Source organism: Cydia splendana, chromosome Z (genome assembly GCF_910591565.1).
Source record: "Cydia splendana chromosome Z, ilCydSple1.2, whole genome shotgun sequence".
NCBI lineage: Eukaryota > Metazoa > Arthropoda > Insecta > Lepidoptera > Tortricidae > Cydia > Cydia splendana.
The window spans coordinates 19,155,689-19,180,637 of record NC_085987.1 but is presented as its reverse complement, the minus strand read 5'-3'; the positions used below and the strand labels follow the sequence as shown (position 1 = coordinate 19,180,637).

Below are 24,949 nucleotides of genomic sequence, written 5' to 3'. Positions count from 1 at the left end.
AACTTAAGTATGTTTTAAACAAAGAAGACACGAGACACGCCCGCCCGACATCCGACACAATACTAACTCTAACCAAATGAACGTAGCAAGTAGCTGTGTTGGTATTACAAAACTCGTTTAGTGATTGGTACAACAATGAACATAAACACAACAAGTCTATCTACTAAATACCAGTAAACTTTGTAATGTCGCTATAGTAACAACTGAATTGTTATTTTAAATGGGGTAATGTTATTCCCGCGAACTCGTTTTTTAGATATTACAAAACTATGTAAGTGAGACATTTACTAAAATCATAACTTGAAATCACAGATGCTTTTTTCCAAAAATCACAAACTTTACTCGTAAAAATCGGAGAATTTTAGTAGTAATAAAAATGGATTGTAACAAATACTGAACTTTGTTTAATGCTCCATTTACTAAAGTCTGTTTGCTGAAATTAGATTTAGTATTACTGAGCTGTTTGTAGAAATAAATAAATTTTACAGAAATAGTGAAACTTCCATGATTACTACTAAAACTTCATTTTTTCCCCCAGTACAGAACTGTTTATTAATTCCTGGTGGTGATTTTTCTCTCAGTGTACTAACACTAGCTTACATACCAAATTTCAGCTTTCTAGGACTTCAGGAAGTACGCTAAGAATTTTGATGATCGTCAAAGAGTGAAGAAGCAATTATTTTTAAAATAGTATCATTAATGTATGTACATAACAATAAACCTAGACCTTGTCAGGCTACTTAACATATAATTTTGTATTAAGTGGGTACCTACCTATAGTATAAATAACGGTTTGTTTCTTTTGTTTTTGATGGGACTGAATTCATTGGAACCGGTCGAAGTGAGCCAACGGTACAATTTTAACTGACGAGTAGTTAGAGTACGATTGAACTTATTGCACCTACCTACTCACATTACTTCCGATTGACCTACTAATTCTACTATTTAATAATAACATTGATAACTGATAGGTCATCCTAATAACACTAATTAACACTAGACACACTACCTTCATGGGCGTAAATGGTTAAAAATAATGTAGATAAGATACATACCTACATAGTAGGTAGGTACATATTAAAATAAAAGTAAAAAAAATACGGATAATTTACAAGTCAAGCAACATTGTCAGTAGAAAAAGGCAGTAATTTGAAAAATATAGGCAGTAAGGGTGGATCTTTTATACATATTTTGCATTTCGCGTATCTTTCTACGGACACAAGACAGGTATATATGTAAGATCTCTAAATACGTCCTGGATGAGGCATCAAAAATCAATCCTTAACATCCATCCATCTATAGTCCATCTATAGTTATTTGTGTTACAAGGGGGCGAAGTTGTTTAACCGTTCGTGCTTGATACCCGAGCAAGCGAAAGACTTCATAATTGAACCACGAGCGTAGCGAGTGGTGCGAAAAGTGGAATCTTGAGCATTGTGAGGGTTAAACAAATTTTGGCCCCGAGTGAATAACAAAATGTTTCACCACACCAACCCGAAGAAAATATCAAGTGTAAAATATGAAACAAAATCAACCCATAATCAAATCCAAATGCACGAAATTAAATATCATTTAGAAGTCAACCAGCTAACATAAGGAAACAATACAAAATTTGCATGAATATGATTACTTTGCCCCACGTGTGAATAAACTGCAACTTTCTCATCAGTTTTTGAACAATCAAGAGAGGCTTTACCAGCTGGTGTGGTGAAAATTTATTTTCATGTAGCGGCACAACGGGATCCATTAGCAACTGATCCATTTAGAAAACTCACCTAGAATGCATTGTATTAGGTACTTAGAATATTAATAGGACCTACATTTATTATGCGATTCTCGTTTCTTACTTGATAAACAGTAGTAGTAAGGAAGAATGAAAATTCCATCACCGGGGTTTGTATCATTGGGCAGGGAGTGGTGGTGGCGCGCCGGCGCCGGAGCCGCCGGCATTGCTCCAGCTGCTGCAGATCGCGGCGCACGCGCTCCTCTCTTGAGTTAATGGGCACCTCGTACGCGTAACCTCAAATATACTTCAAGACGATGGACAAGCTACAAAATATTCTTATTTTTGCTGCTGTGCTCGCATCAGGAACTTGTAACACGAGTAAGTACTAAACGTATTTAATAAGTACTTAAAGGAAAACATTGACTTTCTTTTTTCTCTATGTATGGTGCACTGCAGCACATTGTTACTTTTATTACACCTATCCCGATACCCATATATTTTTTTATGGTAAATAAACGCTAACATCAGCCTGATATCTCCTTAAATAAATTATTTACGAAAACATGTGTATCAAACCTAGGACTACACTTACCGGCTGCCAATTTTTAACGATCTTACTTTTAGCTATTAAGCTAAACAGATGATAAGTGCAATTAATTTCCAAACAAATATCATTGTCACTAAGTTTCGATAAACACATCGCCTTCTATTCAACTCGATGAAAAAATCACGGAATAAATTTGATCGTGATATTTCATCATAGGTAATAATTACACCTGCATTGTACAGTTAAGTAAATTTATCCTGCACTCGCGAGATCTACCCTGACGGAGCCGCCCTATTTACCGGCCGCACCTGAGCCAGCGCTTGGTATTTAATTCATACCACGAGGTCATTGTTCTCTAGATACCAGCAGCCACCTTATGAAGATAAGACTGCGACTTACGACTGTGCCAACTAATAGAGATCTTCCAGCAATATTCATGTTAATCTGTTTCATTGGATAATTGTCATTGAAAAAACATACAACCGAATTGATAACCTCCTTCTTTGAGATTTGGAAGGCGGTTAAAAAGAAATTAACATTATTAGTTAGTTCTGGGATGTTTTGCACTCGAAACTACTTACATGATATACGTGTCGATGGTCGTGTTCTATTCCGTATTGTCTTCAATCAGGGCGGTTATCCGCGGGTTGTGTTACTTGCCCGAGAGCCAAAGAGACCTGATGACAGAGAAACATTTTTGGGTAATATATTTTAAGCTTGATTACGTGATTCAGGTATTTGCAAGCAAGTTATTGTTTGCTCCTCGTGCTTATTTTGAGACCTGAGCATGCGAAAGGTTCAAAATTGACATACGACTCATGAGCAAAGCGAGTGGTAAAAAAGTATAATTTTGAGCGTAGCGTTGCGAGGGTTTCAAACCATGAGAATTAAACAAACTATGCTTCCTTAAATGCTCATTCCATCATCGCGTGTAAAACACTAGCAGTAAACATTACAAATCTGAACTCGTAATAAATTATGCTTTTAAAATACCTAGTTTTATAGGATTAGACAGAACTCTGTCGAAGTAAACATGAGACATCAAAGGTAGTTGACGCGGTATAAATTTGATGTCATATTAATATATATATTTTTGAATGACTAAAGGTACGATTTCAATTTTAACATAGACTAATCAGATGGTACCTAAACACATTCGGCTCTAACTTTAAGCTAAATAAGTCATTGAAGAATCAAACAAGAATAAATTTAGCTCAAAAGTGTACCGCGAAAACCCGACGGATACCTTTCACTTCCAATACTGAATTAAATCTTACCACTTTCTTCCATTTTGGCCCCGTTATGGCATCGCATTGAACATGTTTACTTACCTACTCCGATGGCACTATGCATCTAAGTGGGCCACGAATGTCGATATCAAGTTGTGCATATGTATATGTATTTTCAATCTTACAGACTTCATTGCTACATAGGGTTCCTAACCGTAGGTAGGTACATGCTTATGTCGCCTATGTCATGTGTCTAACTATTTGACGCAGCCTACAACTTTAGAAATATAAAAACAGACGGTATTCTTGGTATTAATTATACTCTGATTATCTCAACTAAATACATACATTAGGTCATTCGCATACCTTTCTACACGCGGAACTTAACATAAATAACATAATAATGACAAAGCGACTACAACACAGAGATAGACGGTTAGATTGTACATACCTATCTTAGCAATCACACTTGAAAGCAAGACACTCTGAAATTGTTGTAGGTATTACATAAATTGAACGCGGAAGAGTGGAAAATGTAGAAAACGCATTTCGCGCATGTGAAAAGTGGACACGAAGTTGAGTAACATGGGAAATGGCGATGCCCAAGCACATTTGCGCAGCCAGGCACAGGCGCCGCCGCCGCGCCGGTCACCGCGCGGTCTCCAGGCCACTCCACCGTCGTCGACTAGACCATCGTCTTATTGTGCCAAGTAACTTATTTTGTCCCCACCTAATTTTCAAATTTTGGATGAGTAGATACCTACAGCAATTTAGTTCTTATATGTATAAGTACAATGGGTATCTATTATGTATACGTAATTCCTCATCCTTCTCATTAGCGTTTTCCCGGTTGTAGGTATAAATAAGAAGGAACCTGAGTTCTGCTCGGCCTACTAATCTCATAAATGGGAACATGCTCAATTTAAGTACCTACGTACAAGTTACTACCGAAGTTCCGGCAAACTCTTTTTTAGCAATAAGTAAGTAAATAGATACTTTCATATTTAATTTTTAGATACTTAATTTACTCCTATATTTATTGTCTTCTATATTTATTAAAATAATATTAATAAAATTGTTATGATTTTGTTATGACTAAACTCGATGTGGTTTTATATCGAGACGTTCCTTTGGCCACGTTCCCAGCAGATTCATCAGATGAGCTCCGTGTTAACACATTATAAGTACGTACCTGCTCTACCTACCTACTATTAAGTACATAATAGTCACCGAAATCACGCTGTTCTTGGAAACTAAATAATGATAAAGTAAACAGCAAATAGGTAGATATGACATTAATACTAGATTTGTCTACCTAGCAAAATGAAATGATAGTCAAGTATTTTACAAAAATACACACATTTTGCAAGTGCAATTCACATGTAAGTAATCTATTCCAGTTCAGTAAAGATACGATTATCCGTGAAGGATCTCTTTCATGATTTATGACACCGACTAATTAATTAGAGTTCAAAAGGGTTTAGATAATCGCGGGTAGATAGTGCGGCGGGTAGCCCTGAACATGGAAGGAAATGCATTCCTGTCATACGACGTAGGGAGTTGGTAGAACAACGCAAGCGCATCCAGATTTTTCACCTGTTCCAGTTTACACCCAAGCCTCGCGTCTAGCGTGTGCAAAGAATTAACTGTATTGTCGAACAGTAAAGTGTTTTTGCGGGTGCCGAAGGAACTGGCGGGCCGGGCCGGCTGCGGCGAGGGTCATCGCTCTCGACGCGCGTTGCGGGCATGATGCGCTCCCATCATAAACCAGTTCCTTTCATCACATCACTCTTTATCACGTCCATTTTAAAATTAAGCCTTGCTTAGGTAATAAATACAACGCGCAATATAAGCTGACGAGAACTCTCCGGAGCTACAGCATCCGCAAACCTATTAATATAAGTAGTAATACCTATTTCTGTCTATCTGATATCTTGACCGTCACTACTAGTCTGTTAAAACCTACACTTTACCTGGTACAACTTATAGGAATTTCTTCTTAAAAGTGAATACCTATAAATTGAACTGGTTTACCAGTTACTATCAATTTGTGTCCGACCGAAGGTTCGGTTTCGGCCAGTTTCGGCCAAAAAATCATGTTTCGGCTGTAGTTTCGGTTTCGGCCAAAAAACGGCGGAACCTTTCGGCCGGGCTGAAACTTACGAAATGGTACTTCGGACAAAGACCAAAAGTTGGAGAATAAATAGAACAACAATATTTAATACCCACATATACTGATTCATTGATGACGACCGGTCTGGCCTAGTGGGTAGTGACCCTGCCTATGAAGCCGCTGGTCCCGGGTTCGAATCCTGGTAAGGGCAATTTATTTGTATGATGATACAGATATTTGTTCCTGAGTCATGGTTGTTTTCTATGTATTTAAGCATTTATATATTGTATATATCGTTGTCTGAGTACCCACAACATGAGCCTACTTGAGCTTACCGTGGGGCTTAGTCAATTTGTGTAAAATAAAAAAACCGGCCAAGTGCGAGTCGGACTCGCGTTCCAAGGGTTCCGTATATTACCCATTTTTTAACAATCAGTGCCGGATTAAGATATGTTGATGCCCTAAGGATTTCTAGGTGCCCCCTCTCCCTCGGGTCATCAAGATTACATTGATTTTTTGGTAAATTGAGAGAAGTTCATTGCCTCGTTACAGCTGAGAATGGAAATCAGTCACATCATTTTATCACGACGATTGACAGTGCCGCAGCAGTAATGTTGCAACAGAGTACCTAATGCTGTTGCAGTCGCCACCCGAATGTCACCTATATCATAGCTTAGAAAGTAATAGAAACGCGAGCGAAGCGGGCGCGGAAATTTTTCGATATAAAAACGCAATATCATAGACAGTTGTAAATTTTTACTTTTAGTATGGAAATCAGTCACATCATTTTATCACGGAAGTTGACAGTACTGCAGCAGTAACGTTGCAACAGAGTAATGTTGCTGCAGTCGCCACCCGAATGTCACCTTTATCATACCTTATAATGTTATTGAAAACGCGAGCGAAGCGAGCGCGAAAATTTTTCGATATACAAACGCAATTTTACTTTTAGTCCCAACCAGGCGCGAATCCAGGATTTCATACAGAGAAGGGATGGGACAGTTTTCTATCAGCCTAGCTTCGCATAGGGCTCGATATTTCTTAGGCTTCGATATTCGAGGTTGTTTTCATGCATAAAATATGCAAGAAAGCAGAGCTTGGAATTGAATTGGCGAAGTGTGAGAAAGGCAGTAGGCCTAGCTGCGAAAGAGGAAAGCTTGGATTTGGATCCACGCCCAAGTGTAATTAAGGCAGAAGGCCTCGCATAAGACCTAACGCCGAACCGCAAAAGAGTGGGTTGAAATCGAATCTATGCATGTAATCACGACTCTTCTACTGCTACCGATTATTTCCCAAAGAATTACGCGCCATTATTTTTGCAAATTAGCTTTTGGACAGCTAAAAAAAATCGTGTGGTAAAAACGATGTGTCTGTCCCTAATTTTAAAATTTGTTCACCTTTTTCAACCTGGCATTTTGGTGCCCCTCCTGAACGTGGTGCCCTAAACACGTGCTTGTTTTGCTTATTGGTTACAAAGTCTTTATTAATTCAACCATTAAAGTCGACGAGTACAAAAAACTTTAAGCTAGTTCTCAATTTAACATTTTTTTTAAACATTATTTTTAATTTGACCTTACAATTACTCGTAAGTAGGTAAGACCGTTAAATATTTAAAATGATTATCTTATCAGAAAATTATCACCAATTACTCTAAGAAAACTACTACTCTAAGTAATCCGGCACTGTTAACAATGTATTTTTTATGTGAAACGTGAGTGAAATCTCTTTAAAAAATCCGTAGGGGTCGGATTAAAAACTGTAATTAAGTCTGACTCACGCTTGACTGTACATTTCTAATAGGTTTTCCTGTCATCTATAGGTATAGACCTATTTTATGTATTTTTTTCAAAATTTTAGACCTAGTAGTTTCGGAGATAAGGGGGGGGGAATGGTCATTTTTTGCCTATTTTCTTGAATAACTTCTAAACTGTTGATTCGAAAATTATAAAAAAAAATATTTGAAATCCTTACAATAAGCTCTTTCATTTGATATGTAACATGATATAGTTTGAAAAATTTTTTTTTTCATTTTTTCATTTACCCCCCAAAAGTGGCCCCCATGTTTAAAATTCATTTGTTTACGTTACATGTCCGTATTCGGGTCACAAACTTACATATGTGTACCAAATTTCAACTTGATTGGTCCAGTAGTTCCGGAGAAAATCGGCTGTGACAGACGGACAGACAGACAGACAGACAGACAGACAGACAGACAGACGCACGAGTGATCCTATAAGGGTTCCGTTTTTTCCTTTTGAGGTACGGAACCCTAAAAATGTCCTATAATATTTATTTATTTATTATTATTTATTTATAGGTACAGAAATTAATTGGTTTATTATAAAACACAATTCCACAAATTAGGGCGCCACTGGACTGTCGACGCTGGTCTTATATAAGAGGCTGACAATACCTATAACGCGCACACTGTCTAAATTGTATCGGAGTGAATGAGATAGCACTGTCGCACGTAGCCGTTGGCCGAGTATCAGCTCGGCCCGAGTCGAACGATGTCTTTTTCGCTCTTATTCACTCACTTATTCAGTCATTTTCCTATCTACCTCTAATGGCAAATTTTAAGCGAGGCTAAAGGCTACGCTCAACTAGTGCCGCAAAGTTGAGTTTCTCAATAGTTAATATTTTGCGAGGCTGAACAGCTGACTATTGATTAAAACGAAGAAAAAAAACCCTTAAAAGTGTCCCCAGTACAGTTTTTCATACTAATGCTCGACAGTAGCCTCACTTTTTACCTCAATTTACCATTGGTTTGTGTTCCACATGTCCTCTACTGCAGCTTAGCCTTTGGCCTCGCTGCGCCAAGCTCGGCCTGCGGTCTCGCTTTTTAATACAATGGACATTGGTTGGAGTCTGTGCTCAACTACTTATCCTGAAGCCTGAAGCACGGCTTTGACTTCGCATGAAAGTTCGCCTCACTGGGGCACTTCGGACTTTTAGGTCCAGATGAAGATCGGTACCCGGTCTTGCGATATTGTTAACAAAAAATTTCGCGCTCGCTGCGCTCGCGTTTTTGGTTGGTTTTTTAGTTGACCCTGTATCTACATGTTAGCTTGACTGGTGAATGAATAGAGTTAGACCAAGAAAATTCTGCAATGATTTTGATAGCATACGCAGTGCTACTAGTGCAAATGTTATTTATACGTCATAATTTCTAGAAGTGTTGACGTTTAAAATAACACTTGCACTGCGTGTGTTATCAAAATCGTTGCAGTTATCTTGGTCTAACTCTAGTAATTTTCTTAAAAAACTGCTTAAGTAACATCAATTTCAAGGACATTGGGTGTTGACAGCCCCATAATATGTGTGTAAAAGCGGTTTTATGACATTTTTTCAACGATTTTAACAAGTCTACAAAAGTTTCGGATTCGGTTTCGGCCGAAACTAGAGCCAAAGCCGAACATTCGGTTTCGGTGTCGGCAAATAAACATGTTTCGGTCGGACACTACTATCAATCAAACCTAGTAGTTACAGCAGAAAAATAATTTAATATCCGAAAAATAACACTTAAATCCACATCGCATCCGATGTTTTTCTGTAAAGTTCTTTAGTACTTAATATCCTATGGAAATTTGTCAAAATAAAAAGAATTACTCAAATCGGACTACGGATGCCGGAGTAATTGGTGAACGTACATAAAAAAAAAACAACGGGTTGAACTCCGGGAGTGCCGACAGAAGTGAAAACTCAATGACTAGTCCAAAATGTCTGCAGCACTATGTATAATTGACCCATCCTCTTTTCTATTGTAAAACTTTAGTTCCGAAATTGCTGGCCAGTGAGCTTAAATTTGTAGCGTTAATTGTTTTATCTACACACATGTCATTAGTGCTCTATAATGCGTTCAGAAACCGTAGGAAATGACAAGCTTTATTACAACCAATTTTACTATGAGAATTTTCTTATCTGTGGTAGTAGGAAAATTTGTACTTTAATGTACATAACGTTATAGATTTTTGTAGGTTATGAGTTTAAATTTGGAACAGCAGTCAAAACTCAAGTAGGTCTCTATTCTAGTATCCATAGATATTAAAACAGTTATCGATACGAAACGTCAATTTAGTATGTTTTTTAAATATAAACCGCACGATATTTGATCACGAGTGACATGAGAATAGAGACTTCATTCTTTTGTCTAGGAATTTAAAAAAACTACGGATGTGTGACATGCGTACAAAAGTTTTCATTCACCGCCAATTGACGTACAGTTTATCTTTTAGTTAGTTTTATTTTAAGTATGTGTTTAGATAAAGTAGTGTATGTAACTGTACATAATTAGGCATTAAAACACTCGTGTGATCCTATTAAGAAACTCACTAACGTTCGTTTCTTAAACCCACACTCGTATTTTAATGCCTCTCATTATGTAGCAGTCACATAAACTACTATAAAATTCGAATAGAAATTGTAAAGTTACCTTGCAGACCTCGCAATTAAATATATTTGGTCATGATATTTTGAGTTTTATTAACCCGTACTGGAGTACACTTTTATTAGCGATTTCATCAAGATGTAGCTTTATTGAATTATATTGGAGTGATATAAAGTTAGAATGTAACTGTGAGATCCTCGTATTTCAGCCCGTACAAGATTAGAATATTGAGCTTTATTGCTTAATATAAAAGTCCAGTTTTAAATAATTGACCTGATTATGATACGTTATGACTAAAGTTCTTTGGTGAATAACATCGTCCGTCACACATAACATAAAGTCACGCAAGCGCCCTGCGCCGCCTACACGAAACAGCAGGCTCAGGCATACATTTTCGCCGTGCGGTAGAAAGAGAGGAGAGACGCCTTACGCGTTACGCGTTACGCTGTCTCGAGTTTATCATTTTTTCCCCACCTCAAAAAGTGCTCAGCGCCGCTAAAGAAGTTTTCACTTCAAAAAACAACGGGTTGCACTCCGGGAGTGCCGACAGAAGTGAAAACTCAATAACTAGTCCAAAATGTCTGCAGCAGTATGTATAATTGACCCATCCTCCTTTCTATTGAAAAACTTTAGTTCCGAAATTGCTGGCCAGTGAACTTAAATTTGTAGCGTTAATTGTTTAAAATTCGAATAGATATTGTAAAAGTTACCTTGCAGACCTCGCATCTAAATATATTTGGTCATGATATTTTGAGTTTTATTCACCAGTACTAGAGTTCACTTTTATTAGCGATTTCATCAAGATGTAGCTTTATTGAATTATATTGGAGTGATATAAAGTTAGAATGTAACTGCGAGATCCTCGTATTTCAGCCCGTACAAGATTAGAACATTGAGCTTTATTGCTTAATATAAAAGTCCAGTTTTAAATAACTGACCTGATTATGATACGTTATGACTAAAGTTCTTTGGTGAATAACATTGTCCGTCACACATAACATAAAGTCACGCAAACGCCCTGCGCCGCCTACATGAAACAGCAGGCTCAGGCATACATTTTCGCCGTGCGGTAGAAAGAGAGGAGAGACGCCTTACGCGTTACGCCTTACGCTGTCTCGAGTTTATCATTTTTTTCCCCACCTCAAAAACTGCTCAGCGCCGCTAAAGAAGTTTACACTTCAAAAAAAAATAGCCACAACCGAATACAGAACCTCCTCCTTCTATGAAATTGAAATCGGGTAAAAATTCAAAATAGGATTTAATAATATATAGTTGGTCAAGCAGATCTTGTCAGTAGAAAAAGGCGGCAAATTTGAAAAATGTAGGCGCGAAGGGATATCAACTCATAGAAAATTTGAAATTCGCGCCTTTTTCTACTGACAAGATTTGCTTGACCATCTATACCTTTCTATAGGCCTCTCATAATAATATGACTACCTATGCGAACAGTTGCTTGCGGACGGCGAGCCCGCCCCAAGCGCGCAGCACGCCTCGTAACATCACTCGAACATGTAAAATAGTATATTTAAAATAAATGTAAAATACGTTCCGTAGTTACGAGCATTAAACGAAACCAAATTCCAAATTAGAGCACTACTCAATAATTTCCGTATTTAAATACCAACCAACTACCAACTTAAATACCAACCAACTACAAGGCTACTTATATAGTCCTCTTCCCTAGTCGGAATATAGTTCAGAGTCGGTAACCACTACCAAAGTAATATTATTAGTTGTTAGGCTAAAACTGCCGGGAGACAGTGGCGCAGTCCATCTATATCCATAAGGTAATGAAATGACATCATCTGCATATTGCACTGCACCTTGCACCCAAAAATGCATTGTACATAAACGTGAGGGGTACAAATGTATGTACCTAATTGAAATTAAGCGTGAAATGAAATGATTCAAATGATGCATAAAAATTTACGTATTCGGCAGATGAATTGCCTTAAAAATAAATAAAGACTGATTTAAGGATCGCAATAAGTCCAAAGTTGTGGCAACTCCGTCAAGTGGACGGAACAAGGCCCCAACGTTGTCTGTTCACTTTGACGGCGCAGCAGCTAGTATCACTTCTCTCTCCTCGCTCTTTTAAAAATGCCATTTGTCAAAAAAGGACAACCATACTGTTGACAAGATGAACTTCAAATCAAAGTGTTGCCTTTTTTGGTACATCCCGGCTGTATATGTGTGCGTAAAAACGTGTATGTGTGCTATTTTAGGGATGTGAAAAGGCGATTTTAATCATGTTATAATCGATAAACGCTACACAGCGGAACGAAATAGCTAATATTAATTGAAGCTTCAATATCTTCGTTAAACATAAACATAATTGAAATGCTAATGGATAATGAATATATTAGAATATAATAAAATAATTCAATTATTGAGGAACACATATTTTAGTAGGTATTTATGTATTTTAATTAAATATCTGAACTTTCCCTTCGTTCCCTGCTGGGGCGTGACGATAAAATTGTGATCTGATAACCACAATAAAGAATAAAAGCGTTTTTGTTCATTTTAGGTATCGTTAAACCTGTAAAATTAAAATTGCAAGAAATGTCGATAGTTTATCGATATGACTTTATCGACATGGCTACAGCAAGGTGGAGTTACATTGTTAATCGTACACTAAACATAAGTGGTTACAGTGACAGCTCGCTTAGACGTAATCTTTAAGTATATTATATTATATCTATGGGACGAAAAGCACTGGACGGTATCTGGTACACAATGACGATTATTCACCTTAATCACCAGGATACCTATAATAACTATCATTGGGGATATAACTGTGCATTATAATTCAAGAAGGATAAAGGAGTCAAAGACTCATAAATAATTAACATATTATGAATATGGAAAGATGAGTAAATCACAGTCCTAAACACAAGAGACAAAGGCTATCCTCGAGGCGGGTTAATCATGAAAGGTTATCGCTGGCACGTGACGGGTGCAAGCATTGTGCGCCGTGGTCGAAGCCGCGAAAGCGCCGCGGCTGCGGCCGGCACGGCGCACTGCCTCTACCGTTATGCCGCGGAGGACCCTCTTGCATACTGATGCCGCGCACTCGCCACCGCATGCGAAAGCCACATTACACGTTCACTGAGTCAGCTGTCCAACATGCATAACTATAATACAGTCAATGTGATCCGTGGTTATAAAATTCTGACGCGTTCAATAAACTGTTTATCCATGTGATAACTACGCCCTTTTCCTTACCGCACGCTGACATCGTCTGATTGTTTATATTAAGAGCTCGCTGCTCGAGTAATCATTTTACTACTGGGCTAGTTGGGCTACCCGCTACCAACCGCTACCCTGCACTCGGAGCCCCATACCCCATATGGTTTATCTGCTACGTCATAGAAATCAAAAATCCTATATAGGAGGAGAATAACATAATTTTGTTTTTGTTGTATCAGACATGTTCGGTGGGCGCTGCTCGCGGCGCGATCCCGCCGTGGACGCCTGCCTACTACGCGCGTTCAACTCGCTCGCGGAGCACCTGAAGGGCGGCGCGCCGGAGCTGGGCATCGAAGAGGTGAGCCTGTTTCTCCGACATGTTTTCGGTTTCGGTTCTGGGGCAATCTGCCGAATCCTAGGTACACGGTCAGGCGACGCAAAGGAGCCACGCTGTTATGTCCTCGCCCAAATATAATGTTTTATTTGTCTTTGGTTTTGTTTGTAGTTTTTAGGGTTCCGTACCCAAAGGGTAAACACGGGACCCTATTACTAAGACTCCGCTGTCCGTCTGTCCGTCCGTCCGTCTGTCTGTCAACAGTTGAAATTTTCACAGATGATGTATTGCTTTGCACTTTTGTTTTTTTTTTTGTTCCTTGCATTCTCTTTTATTTTGTACCCATACAACCATTTCCAGTCGCCGTTACGACGCGGTGTTGACACATCTTGTGTCGACACCGTCTGTTTCGGTCACAATTCCAGTCGCAGAGTCGTCGCCGTGTCGACACAGTTACCAGAAATGGGGAAGGGTCGACACATGACACAAAGTGACATAAAGTGTGGTCGCCGTGTGCACACATTGTTTCGGGTTTGCGACTACTTTATGCCAAAATCATTCGTTCATTCGTTCATTTTGTTCCTGTCAAATGGAAACTGTCAGATGGAAAAATACTTAAATAAAAATAAGTGACATTAATACGCCATCTCTAAAACGGATTACAAGACGTAATTATATATTGTTTGCATTTATATTACAATAGGACTTAAATTATTATGGGGAATTAAACTGCTCGAGTGATTTGATAAACTAAGTGTAATATAATCAACGCGCCACCACATTGTTTTAGTTTAGCCGGAAATGAAATTGTTTACTTCTCAGTGCCTGTGTTCATAACTATATTATTTGAAGCATTTTTAGTACTTCGATGCGTATACTATACTTAAATAACAGAAATAACGCTTTACATACTACGAAACTTGTTAATTATGATGTATAAATATGGTTTAAGGCTGAGAAATATTGCAGTCACAAAGTAGTTGCAATGTTTCGACTTTGTGTCGACTCTGTGTTGACACATGACACGCGCTGTCAAAAGTAATAACAAAGTCACTGGTATGTTACTGGATTTGCAAAATGGCTCCTTGTGTTGATTTGTTTTCAGATATTCTCAAAGTGTAAAAATGCCGTGGTCAGAGATGGGCATTAATCGATTAACTGTTTATTCGACTAATTAATGGAATAAAAAAAGTTAATTCTCAAATTTTAATCGCGATTAGTTTAGTCGACCTAACATAGATTGAAATTGAATTAATCTGAATATTAATCGAATAAACTATCGATTAAATCTCGATTGAAAGTTGACAGGGGGCCATTTTTGTACGTAAAAATAATAGAAATGTCTTGCATGCAGATGGTAGCAAAACACTTTGTCATAAAAGTCGAGATGGGTGGGTGGGATGGGTGGGTGTGGTGGGGTGAGATGGGTGTGTGATGGGTGTGGGGGTTTTAGGGAGTGCCGATTTCGAAAATAATGACCATTTTGGAATCCGAAATGGCGGCCATGCACTGTGTCATAAAAGTCGTCATGGATGTCGTTTTATAGGTTTTAGGGGGCCCCGATTTAGAAAATGATGACCATTTTGAAAACCAAAATGGCGGCCATGCACTATGTCATAAAAGTCGTCATGGGTGTCGTTTTATAGGTTTTGGGGGGCGCAGATTTAGAAAATGATAACCATTTTGGATTCCAAAATGGCGGCCATGCACTATGTCATAAAAGTCGTCATGGGTGTCGTTTTATAGGTTTTAGGGGGCGCAGATTTTGAAAATGATGACCATTTTGGATTCCAAGATGGCGGCCATGCACTATGTCATAAAAGTCGTCATGTATGTCGTTTTATAGGTTTTAGGGGGCCCCGCTTTCGAAAATGATGACCATTTTGGAATCCAAAATGGCGGCCATGCACTATGTCATAAAAGTCGTCATGGGTGTCGTTTTATAGGTTTTGGGGGGCGCAGATTTCGAAAATGATAACATTTTCAATTTAAAAATGGCGGCAATGCACTATGTCATAAAAGTCGTCATGGATATCGTTTTATAGGTTTTAGGGGGCGCAGATTTCGAAAATGATGACTATTTTGGATTCCAAGATGGCGGCCATGCACTATGTCATAAAAGTCGTCATGGATGTCGTTTTATAGGTTTTAGGGGGCGCAGATTTCGAAAATGATAACATTTTCAATTTTAAAATGGCGGCAATGCACTATGTTATAAAAGTCGTCATGGATATCGTTTTATAGGTTTTAGGGGGCGCAGATTTCGAAAATGATGACTATTTTGGATTCCACTTTTATGACAAAATACGTAGCCGCCATCTTGGATTATAAAATGATCATCGTTTTCGAATTCTGCACTCCCTAAAACCTATAAATCGACATCCGTGACGACGCAAGTTATCTTTATTTTCAGATCTAACAAATTGCTACAGAATACAAAGGACAAAAAAGAAGCGAGGAGGTAATGAAACAAGCAAAAATACAGATGATTCCTCGACGCAATTGGGTGATTCTTAAATTGTGTCCAGATTTTTTTTGTCATAAAAGTTTTTATTTTTCACATATTACTCTTACAAGTTCCGTGACATTTCGACCTTGTAATTTTTTAAGTAAATGTTTTTGTTTATCTATGAGGATCTCACTAGAATAGTATAATCAAGGTATGTTTATATTTGATGAATGAAATAGTAACGCAAAAAAAAATATATTTGTGTCTTATATTCCTGCCGAAGACTTTTATTTTACCTTTTCCTTCTACACAAGTTTGGCCAAGTAATAAGAATTTAGGGCTCAATTTTATTTTGACTTCTACAACAGTAAAGCTACGAGGCCATGTTTGGTATCGTTTTCGTATAAATTCGCAGTACCAAATTTAGTTAAGGTATCACATTGACACCATTCCGAAGTAAAATCATATAAACTTATTAAAATACTTTCTTTTAAACTCCTCTTCACGCTTAAACTGCTGAACAGTTTTAATTTAAATTTGGTACACATATATTTTGAGTCCCGAGACAGGATATAATAAGTTATCTCAAAAATCATCCTTTAAAGGTGTGAAATGAGGTGTAGGGGGGAATTCAGAATTGACTTCTTGAAGTTAATACTGTTTAAGTTTAGGTTTGAAGTCATGTTTTTTCATCATTTTTAACTAAATCAAAGATGTAGACCATCCCAAATTTCATATAAATCGGTTCAGCGGTTATTGATTTCCCGTACAAATTTCCACGCCACTTTTCACACCTTCAAAAGATGATTTTGGTTATAAGATCTATCCTATGTCCTGTTCCGGGACGCAAACTATTTCTATACCAAATTTCAACGAAATCGGTTCAGCGGTTAAGCGTCAAGAAGAGTTTCAAAAAAACCGGCCAAGTGCGAGTCGGACTCGCGTATTAAGGGTTCCGTACATTAAGTCCGACTCGCGCTTGACTGCACATTTCTAATAGGTTTTCCTGTCATCTATAGGTAAAGAACTATTTTGTGTATTCAGACGGACATACATACAGACGCACGAGTGATCCTATAAGGGTTCCGTTTTTTCCTTTTGAGGTACGGAACCCTAAAAAGATTTATTTTTATTTTGTGGAATGGTGTCAATGTGATATCTTACATGGATTCAGCACCCCAGATTTATACGAAAACGATACCAAACACGGCCTAGCACCTTCCCTGATATAGATATATCAAGATAAAAATGAGAGCCCTAAATAAACTTTCAAGAGCGGATATCTCAAAAACTATTCAACATATCGAAAAAATTTACTGAATAAACTTGTAACAAATTAAATTAACTTTCATTTTGTATAAGTGGCCATGTCGCTGAGATGCATAGTTTCCGAGATATAATCGAAAAACGGGAAAATGGGACCTTCAAAGCCCCCTCTCTCCCCCCCGCTCAAGGGCTACGACCGGGGACTTTTGATATGTTCACCTCCTAACTTGTCAAACCGAGTTACGGAGTCAAAAATTGTGTTCCCTCTACAACTTTTGGAGCATTCGTTGCCTGACCTAAGTAGCTTATTGAATTTCTTTAAAAACTTTTCTGTAAAAGGTTGACGGGTGTTGGGTGTTTATATGGTTTCGGTCGATTATTATCATTTGCATTGCCCATGATGACTTACTAGAATTACGAGCACACGAGACACTAATAGTAGTTTGACAAACCTTGGTTTTCAAGAGGTATTTTATATTGACATTTGCTGTCACAAATTTGCTGTCAGATTTAGTCGCAAACCGCACGCAAAGTGCACACAAATGTGTCGACACCTTGTTACGGAAAAGTGTACACACGGCGACGACACTTTGTTTCGAAACAATTCTAGACACATTGTGTGGACTCTGTTACGACACATCTGACATTTAGTTACCACTTTGTGATTCTGCGACTGGAATGGTTATATGGGATAGTTTCACAGTGCCTACACAAAGGGTATAAAAACCGGGCAAGTGCGAGTCGGACTCGCGCACGAAGGGTTCCGTACCATAATGCAAAAAAAAAAAACGAAAAAAAAGCAAAAAAAATAACGGTCACCCATCCAAGTACTGACCACTCCCGACGTTGCTTAACTTTGGTCAAAAATCACGTTTGTTGTATGGGAGCCCCATTTAAATCTTTATTTTATTCTGTTTTTAGTATTTGTTGTTATAGCGGCAACAGAAATACATCATCTGTGAAAATTTCAACTGTCTAGCTATCACGGTTCGTGAGATACAGCCTGGTGACAGACGGACGGACGGACGGACGGACGGACGGACGGACGGACGGACGGACGGACGGACAGCGAAGTCTTAGTAATAGGGTCCCGTTTTACCCTTTGGGTACGGAACCCTAAAAAACGGTATATACCTACCCTATTACTAAGAGTCCACTGTCCGTCTGTCCGTCTGTCTGTCTGTCACCAGGCTGTAACTCATGAACCGTGATAGCTAGACAATTGAAATTTTCACAGATTATGTATTTCTGTTGCCGCTATAACAACAAATACTAAAAAGTACGGAACCCTCGATGGGCGAGTCCGACTCGCTCTTGTCCGGTTTTTACTGTAATGCTGTGTATTTGAGTAATAAATAAATACATAAATGTTCGGCCATATCATGCCTGCTGCGGGTTTAACTCGCTCGCGAATTTCCTTGAGGGTGACCTGATCATCGGCCGCTGGCCAGCCCAGCTATCCTGCGAGACATAGTTGGGGTCCATCACAACAGTGTTTTTCAACCTTTTTCATCTGGATTTTCTCCTAGGAGTTACAATATAGAGGTTAGAATACAGTACTGTAAAAATTGGGTTCAAGGGCTCTTGGGGGTCAAGGGACCAGCCAATAACACATTTACTTATATAATACCTATTCTTGGACAGATTTTGTTTGATCCAACTCCTACTTTTTCCTCCAAAGATGTGTTCTCTGAAAATATGATGTATCTATTTCCATGTAGGCACTTTCTGCCTGATGTAAATGGCTCTTCGCGCTTCCGGGAACTCGACCCGGATGTTGTATCATAACCAAAATATTCCTACACGGAACAAATACGTGGACAAGTGTACATAAATATACGAGTACCTACTTATCAAATATTTACTTACTGTTCAGTCTGCGTATTAATATGTCCCGTGTTTATAGAACAAACAATGTTAAATATTTATCCAATTTGTAGGTAGGTACGTAGTTACCTGCTTTGGAGATTTAGAGAAATTCTGGGCTCTTAAAGAACCACTGTAGTATTAAGCAAATATTATTACTTACATACATATTTCAGTAGGTGTAACATAACCAATAGAATATTTATGTACCGTTTAACTTGGTTCAAAATGGTCGTTTAACGTTTTCAGGACGAGCCGATAGTGATCGACGAGTTATCGATAGCACTGGGGGGCGGGCCCGACGGCTACCGAGCCACCTTCAAAGACATACATGCCACCGGAGTCTCCAACATGACCATCACTAATGTCAGGTGCTGTATCTAATCTACTGTACATACAACATTCTAAAAAAAAGCGGGAGAGATAAAGTTGGTCATGCAGATCTAAACAGTAGAAAAAGGCGGCAAATTTGAAAAATGTACGCGCGAAGGGATATCGGCTCATAGAAAATTTGAATTTCGCGCCTTTTTCTACTGACAAGATTTGCTTGACCATCTATAGTTAGAAAGTTTCGTCTATAAATATAGTCATGCAACAGACTTTTGAAAATGCAGGTCCGACCTGGAGACGCACCAGTTCCAGCTGACGCTGTTCGGGCCGCACATCAGCGCGCGCGCGCGGTACCGCTCCTCGGGCGTGCTGCTGCTGGTGCGCGCCTCCGGCGGCGGCGACTACTGGGGCGAGTACGGTCAGTACAGAATCGCCTGTTGTACTTTTTTATGTTTGCAATACAGACAGTTCGAGATGATGCCGTTCTGTACGGTTACCATCAGTTTGTCACTGACATAAACGCCGTCGAGAACGTAATTTACTTTCTATACATCTCGCTCGCACTCGCATATTAGTGCAAACGGGATGTATAGAAAGTAAATTACGTTCTCGACGGCGTTTACGTCAGTGACAAACTGATGGTAACCGTACTTGTCGCACATCAGTGCGCGCGCTATCGCTCGTCTCACTTTTAAACATTGGTACCGAGCCTAGGAATTACTACCCCCGTGGGGACCTACGCCGCTTTTCCATAGGAATACCTTATCGTAATAATATGGTTGGCACTTTAATAGTTATTTGTTTTACAAGGAAGCACAGTTGTTGTTTAACCTCTCGTGCTAATATTTCTCGTGCATTGAAAGGGTCAATTTTCAAATAGGCATTTTTTGCTGTCCCACGGCTAAATCTCGAGGTCCATAGGACTAAAAGACTGAGTATGTATATATTTTCATTCAACTTATTATAAACTTTAAAAATCATGCACAACTGTATCTAAAATATCATTTGATTCTGACAAAATCGCATTTGAAGTTCCAAAAACGGCGAAATATACCGCTTTTTCGCGTGTCCCAGTGGCGGCATAGCGCAATAAAAAAAATCATAACTTTGGATGTAGGCAACTTATTATAAACAACTTTGTATTTTTATAAAGAGCATTTTGTAGAGAATTGATTTAATCATATTGATAAATTAATGCGTTATTTAATAAAACAAGGGTGAAGGGAAGCCTTTTTATCGCTGTCCCGCGCGGCACCTGTTTAGTTATGACTTAAATATAGCCCCTATAATCTTCTTTGTCTATTGAATAACGGTTAGATTAAATTTACGACGCAATAGTGCGGTTAGTTGGGCATCGATTGACATCAAGTGTGGACGCGGAAACAGTTTAATTTATTTAAAAACAAGTAAGAATCTCTTTTGATATATTTTGGTACGACTACAATGACATTTGTATGGACGCTTAATACGTTGGTACATAGTTGAAATAAAAATGTTTATTTTATAATAATAGTTGCAAATATAGTGTTAAAAAGTATAGTAAAATAAATAAGTGAATAGGTTGTATTGTGTAGGTAATATCGCTAAATATATTATTGGAGACATGTCGCGACATTTGTATGGCGACATTTATACGGCTATTTTGACCGTAAAAATGTCGATTGTGGCATACAAATGTCGACATAGTGTCATACAGATGTCGAGAAGGTGCCATACAAATGTCGTCAGGGTCTTATAAATGCAACAAAAATAATAAATAGTGGCATATACATGTTGATACTGCCATACAATGTCGAAAAAATGCCTTATACATGTCAAAAGCGCCTTACAAATGGCTAAATAGTTCCATACAAATGTCGATCTTTAAACGTCCATATATTTTTTGTTGTTAAGAACCCTTCCTAAAACAATGATTATAAATCAGATTAAAAAAGAAATATTCCCTAGGGAGTCATAGCTTTTGTGATTCAGTACACTTGCATGAAATAAGTGTGATAAAAAAGATTTATAGGTTTAAATTTGGAATTAGACGATAATACCTATTACAGACGGCGTGAAGGCTAAGGTGTACTTCCGCGGGGCGCCGTACGAGCGCGACGGCCGCACCTACCTGCGGCTGCAGCAGCTCAAGCTCGACTTCTCCGTCAAAGACATCCAGATGGGCGTCGAGAACCTGCAGAATGGGAACGCAGTACTGCGTAAGATGCCTTTCCTGTTTTTTTATTTCCTGTAACTTATAGGTATAGCATATTTGACGATAAATATGCCATGCGAGACACACACATTGACAGTTATCTCTATGACTTCATCCAGCAATCTGCCGTCATAGTGTAGTAAATAAAGGTAGTGGACCCCGCAGTAATTCCTCAGCCAGAAAAAACTTTACAGTATGATAAAGTATCAATAAATAAAAAGTATTGTATAAATTTCCAAAGAATAATAATAATAGAATTAAAGTAAATACCTAAAGTCTTAAATCGTTAATATCTTTTTACGGAAAAATGCTCCGTTCAAACTTTCTTCACCAGACATATTCATGTAACGTATTGCAACAATATATGAAATATCAAAAAAATATCCCAGCAGAAATACCAGTATTAATAAAATAAAATTTTTTGGCGTGTCTTGGACCGGAAAATTGCTCAGTCTAATTTTTTCACTGGAATGCCATTTTATTGCCGTTTTATACCTACAAAATGAAAATCTAATAATTTTCCACTCTCAGTTTTTAATAGTTCTATAATACATACATTTCGATACGCATTTTTTTTGGATTTTTTTACCCACTGCGCCAAATTATATTCTAAGATCATATAAGAAGAAAAAAAAATACAGAGCAATTTTCCGATGAAAATGAGCGTCAAAAAAAGGAAGTATCATAAAAAAATATTCTCATGTTTGACAAAACTTTTAGATTTTTTTCTAGTATCATATACTGATACAAATAACTTATTTTTTTAAATAATTTTGGACTGGGGAATTACTCGGTTCAATATATAATCACATTTGTGTTTTTACCTAACTTGTTAAGGAGTGTTTTTTTTTTTTGGATATTTATAATGTTAGTCTCGGCTCATACTATACAATAACCAAGCTAAATTTCATCGACTGAGAAATTAATGCATGGGTCTCCATACAACAACTTGCTTCATTTACTACACTATCAGTCGGATTGAAACGTCAGTGCTGTAAATTGTTCGAAGAAAAACATTCAATACTTACGCCAACATGCGTGGTCAAATGTTGCAAAAATTATACCGATCGAAAGAAAAAAAGAGAGAATAAATGTTCATAGATAAGTTAATCAATTATCACGATAAAACAATATTTAATAGAGTTTGTTCGGAAAGAGAAGAGTCGTGGGATGTATTGGGCCCCATACATTCCACGACTCTTCTCTTTCCGCGACTCTACAAAATGCGATATTAATCCATGAAGTTCTACCTAAAGTGGAAAGCGCTGTCACTTGTTTTTCCATACTAAATGGAACCTTATCACCGAGCTAGAAAGGTGTTTGATAGAGTCTGTGCGGAAAGAAAAGAGTCTTGAAATGTAGGGGAGCCCATACATTCTACGACTAATCTCTTTCCGCACAGATCCTACCTAAGTATGAATTCACCCTTATATTTACGAAGCTACCGTGTAACTGATAGCCTGCTGATAGATTAGTGTCATATACATAAGAGTCAATACATAACTGTCAAAATTGACTTCTTACCGGCCAGGGACTGCTGCATAACTGCTGCATTCGTGACACGCACACGTTCTAACCGTCCGCCATTGCATTGCAGAGTCACGGCCTTAGAGGATATAACCAACGGAGACGCCATGTCTGTAATTTTCGGTACAAAATAGTCTGCCGTTTTTTGTGGGGGAGGGGTACATCAAAGGTATACGTAACGTAAACATAGCCATGTCAGATAAACGTCAGTCCATACATTTGGTTGACATGTCGTTGACCATTGGCCGCCTATTTTCGACAGAGGGGAACGCCTGTTAATGACCACTCCGAAGGTCACGGCCTGTAATGTAATGTAATGTTTTGGTATGTACAGAGGCGGCGCTGAACCTGTTCATCAACACAAACGCGCAGGAGCTACTGAAGGAGATGAAGCCGGAGCTGAAGCGCGACCTGGCCGACAAGATGGCGCGCTTCCTGGCGCGGATCCTCGACCACATCCCCTACGACGAGTGGATCCTCGACTGACCGCACTTACTTGTAACTCCAAACTTAACTATTCGCAACATTTTAATAACTTGTTGAAAACTAGTTTTTAATTGTAAGGCTACCATTTATTTAAACTAACATTATCTTGTCATGGGTAGTGTTTTTTCACCAAGTAAAAGTTCATAACATAAAACATATTCACTACTTTTGACGTTACCTATTTATTTGTACACAAAAGAGCAAAGTTGTAAACAAATTCGAATTGTGTCACTTCCCACTATGTACCTACTACCTAGGGACTTAGATATCTACGTAAGCAATGACAGTCTGACCCGAAATATTTTGGTAGGGCTTGATTCTGAAGGTATCTAGGTATATATAGTATCCTAAAAACAAATTCAAAAAATCGCCTAATAGTTCGGTAAATGAAGTAGGCAATAGTGAGTTCTTTTGTTATCCCCAGTGTTTACTTACACAGAATTATTTTTTATTGTTACTAAACACCAGGAACTAAATGTATCGCGTTCCTGAGGGAACGTTGGTGTTAGTAGACTAGTTAAAAGTAGACGCCGAAATCACTCCGTTTCTTTGTAGACAGCTATGAATATGCGGTGCAGACTGTAGGCACTGCCGATTAGATGTTAAAATTATGTATATAATTTAATGTAGGTAATTTTAATTCTTAGGTACCTACTTCTAATTTACTCATGTCTACCATTAATCAAGATTGTATCCAAACAGTGTTAATTTACTTATCTAAAGTAAAAAGTTCAATAGTTTTCTTGGCTGTGTCGTAGAAGTATAGCTGGTCAAGCAAATCTTGTCAGTAAAAAAGGCCCGAAATTCAAATTTTCTATGGGACGATACCCCCGTCTCGCCTACATTTTTCAAATTTGCCGCCTTTTTCTACTGACAATATCTGCTTGACCAAGTATAGATACTAAATGGGATTTACCAACCTCCCTTGTATACAGGCTGTCCCTAGCCATTGGACAAAGCCGAAATATACATATGCATTAGGGTATTTAGAACCAATATACAAAGTATCATAACAATCGGTGTAGCGGTTACGAAGAAATTAACAAATTAAGTTCATTTTTTAGGGTTCCGTACCTCAAAAGGAAAAAACGGAACCCTTATAGGATCACTCGTGCGTCTGTCTGTCTGTCTGTCTGTCTGTCTGTCTGTCTGTCCGTCTGTCACAGCCGATTTTCTCCGGAACTACTGGACCAATCAAGTTGAAATTTGGTACACATATGTAAGTTTGTGACCCGAATACGGACATGTAACGTAAACAAATGAATTTTAAACATGGGGGCCACTTTTGGGGGGTAAATGAAAA

At 38.2% G+C, this 24,949-nt stretch overlaps 1 protein-coding gene across 1 annotated transcript; it reads left to right on the top strand.

Moving 5' to 3' along the window:
- The first annotated feature begins 1,944 nt into the window (after window positions 1–1,944).
- LOC134805309 (protein takeout-like) lies at window positions 1,945–24,699 on the top strand. The gene is made up of 6 exons (XM_063778626.1): window positions 1,945–2,104; window positions 13,434–13,552; window positions 19,359–19,480; window positions 19,724–19,857; window positions 21,488–21,637; window positions 23,495–24,699. The coding sequence occupies exons 1-6, from the start codon at window positions 2,041–2,043 to the stop codon at window positions 23,644–23,646; spliced, it is 741 nt and encodes a 246-aa protein (XP_063634696.1). The 5' UTR covers window positions 1,945–2,040; the 3' UTR covers window positions 23,647–24,699.
- The last annotated feature ends 250 nt before the right edge of the window (window positions 24,700–24,949 follow it).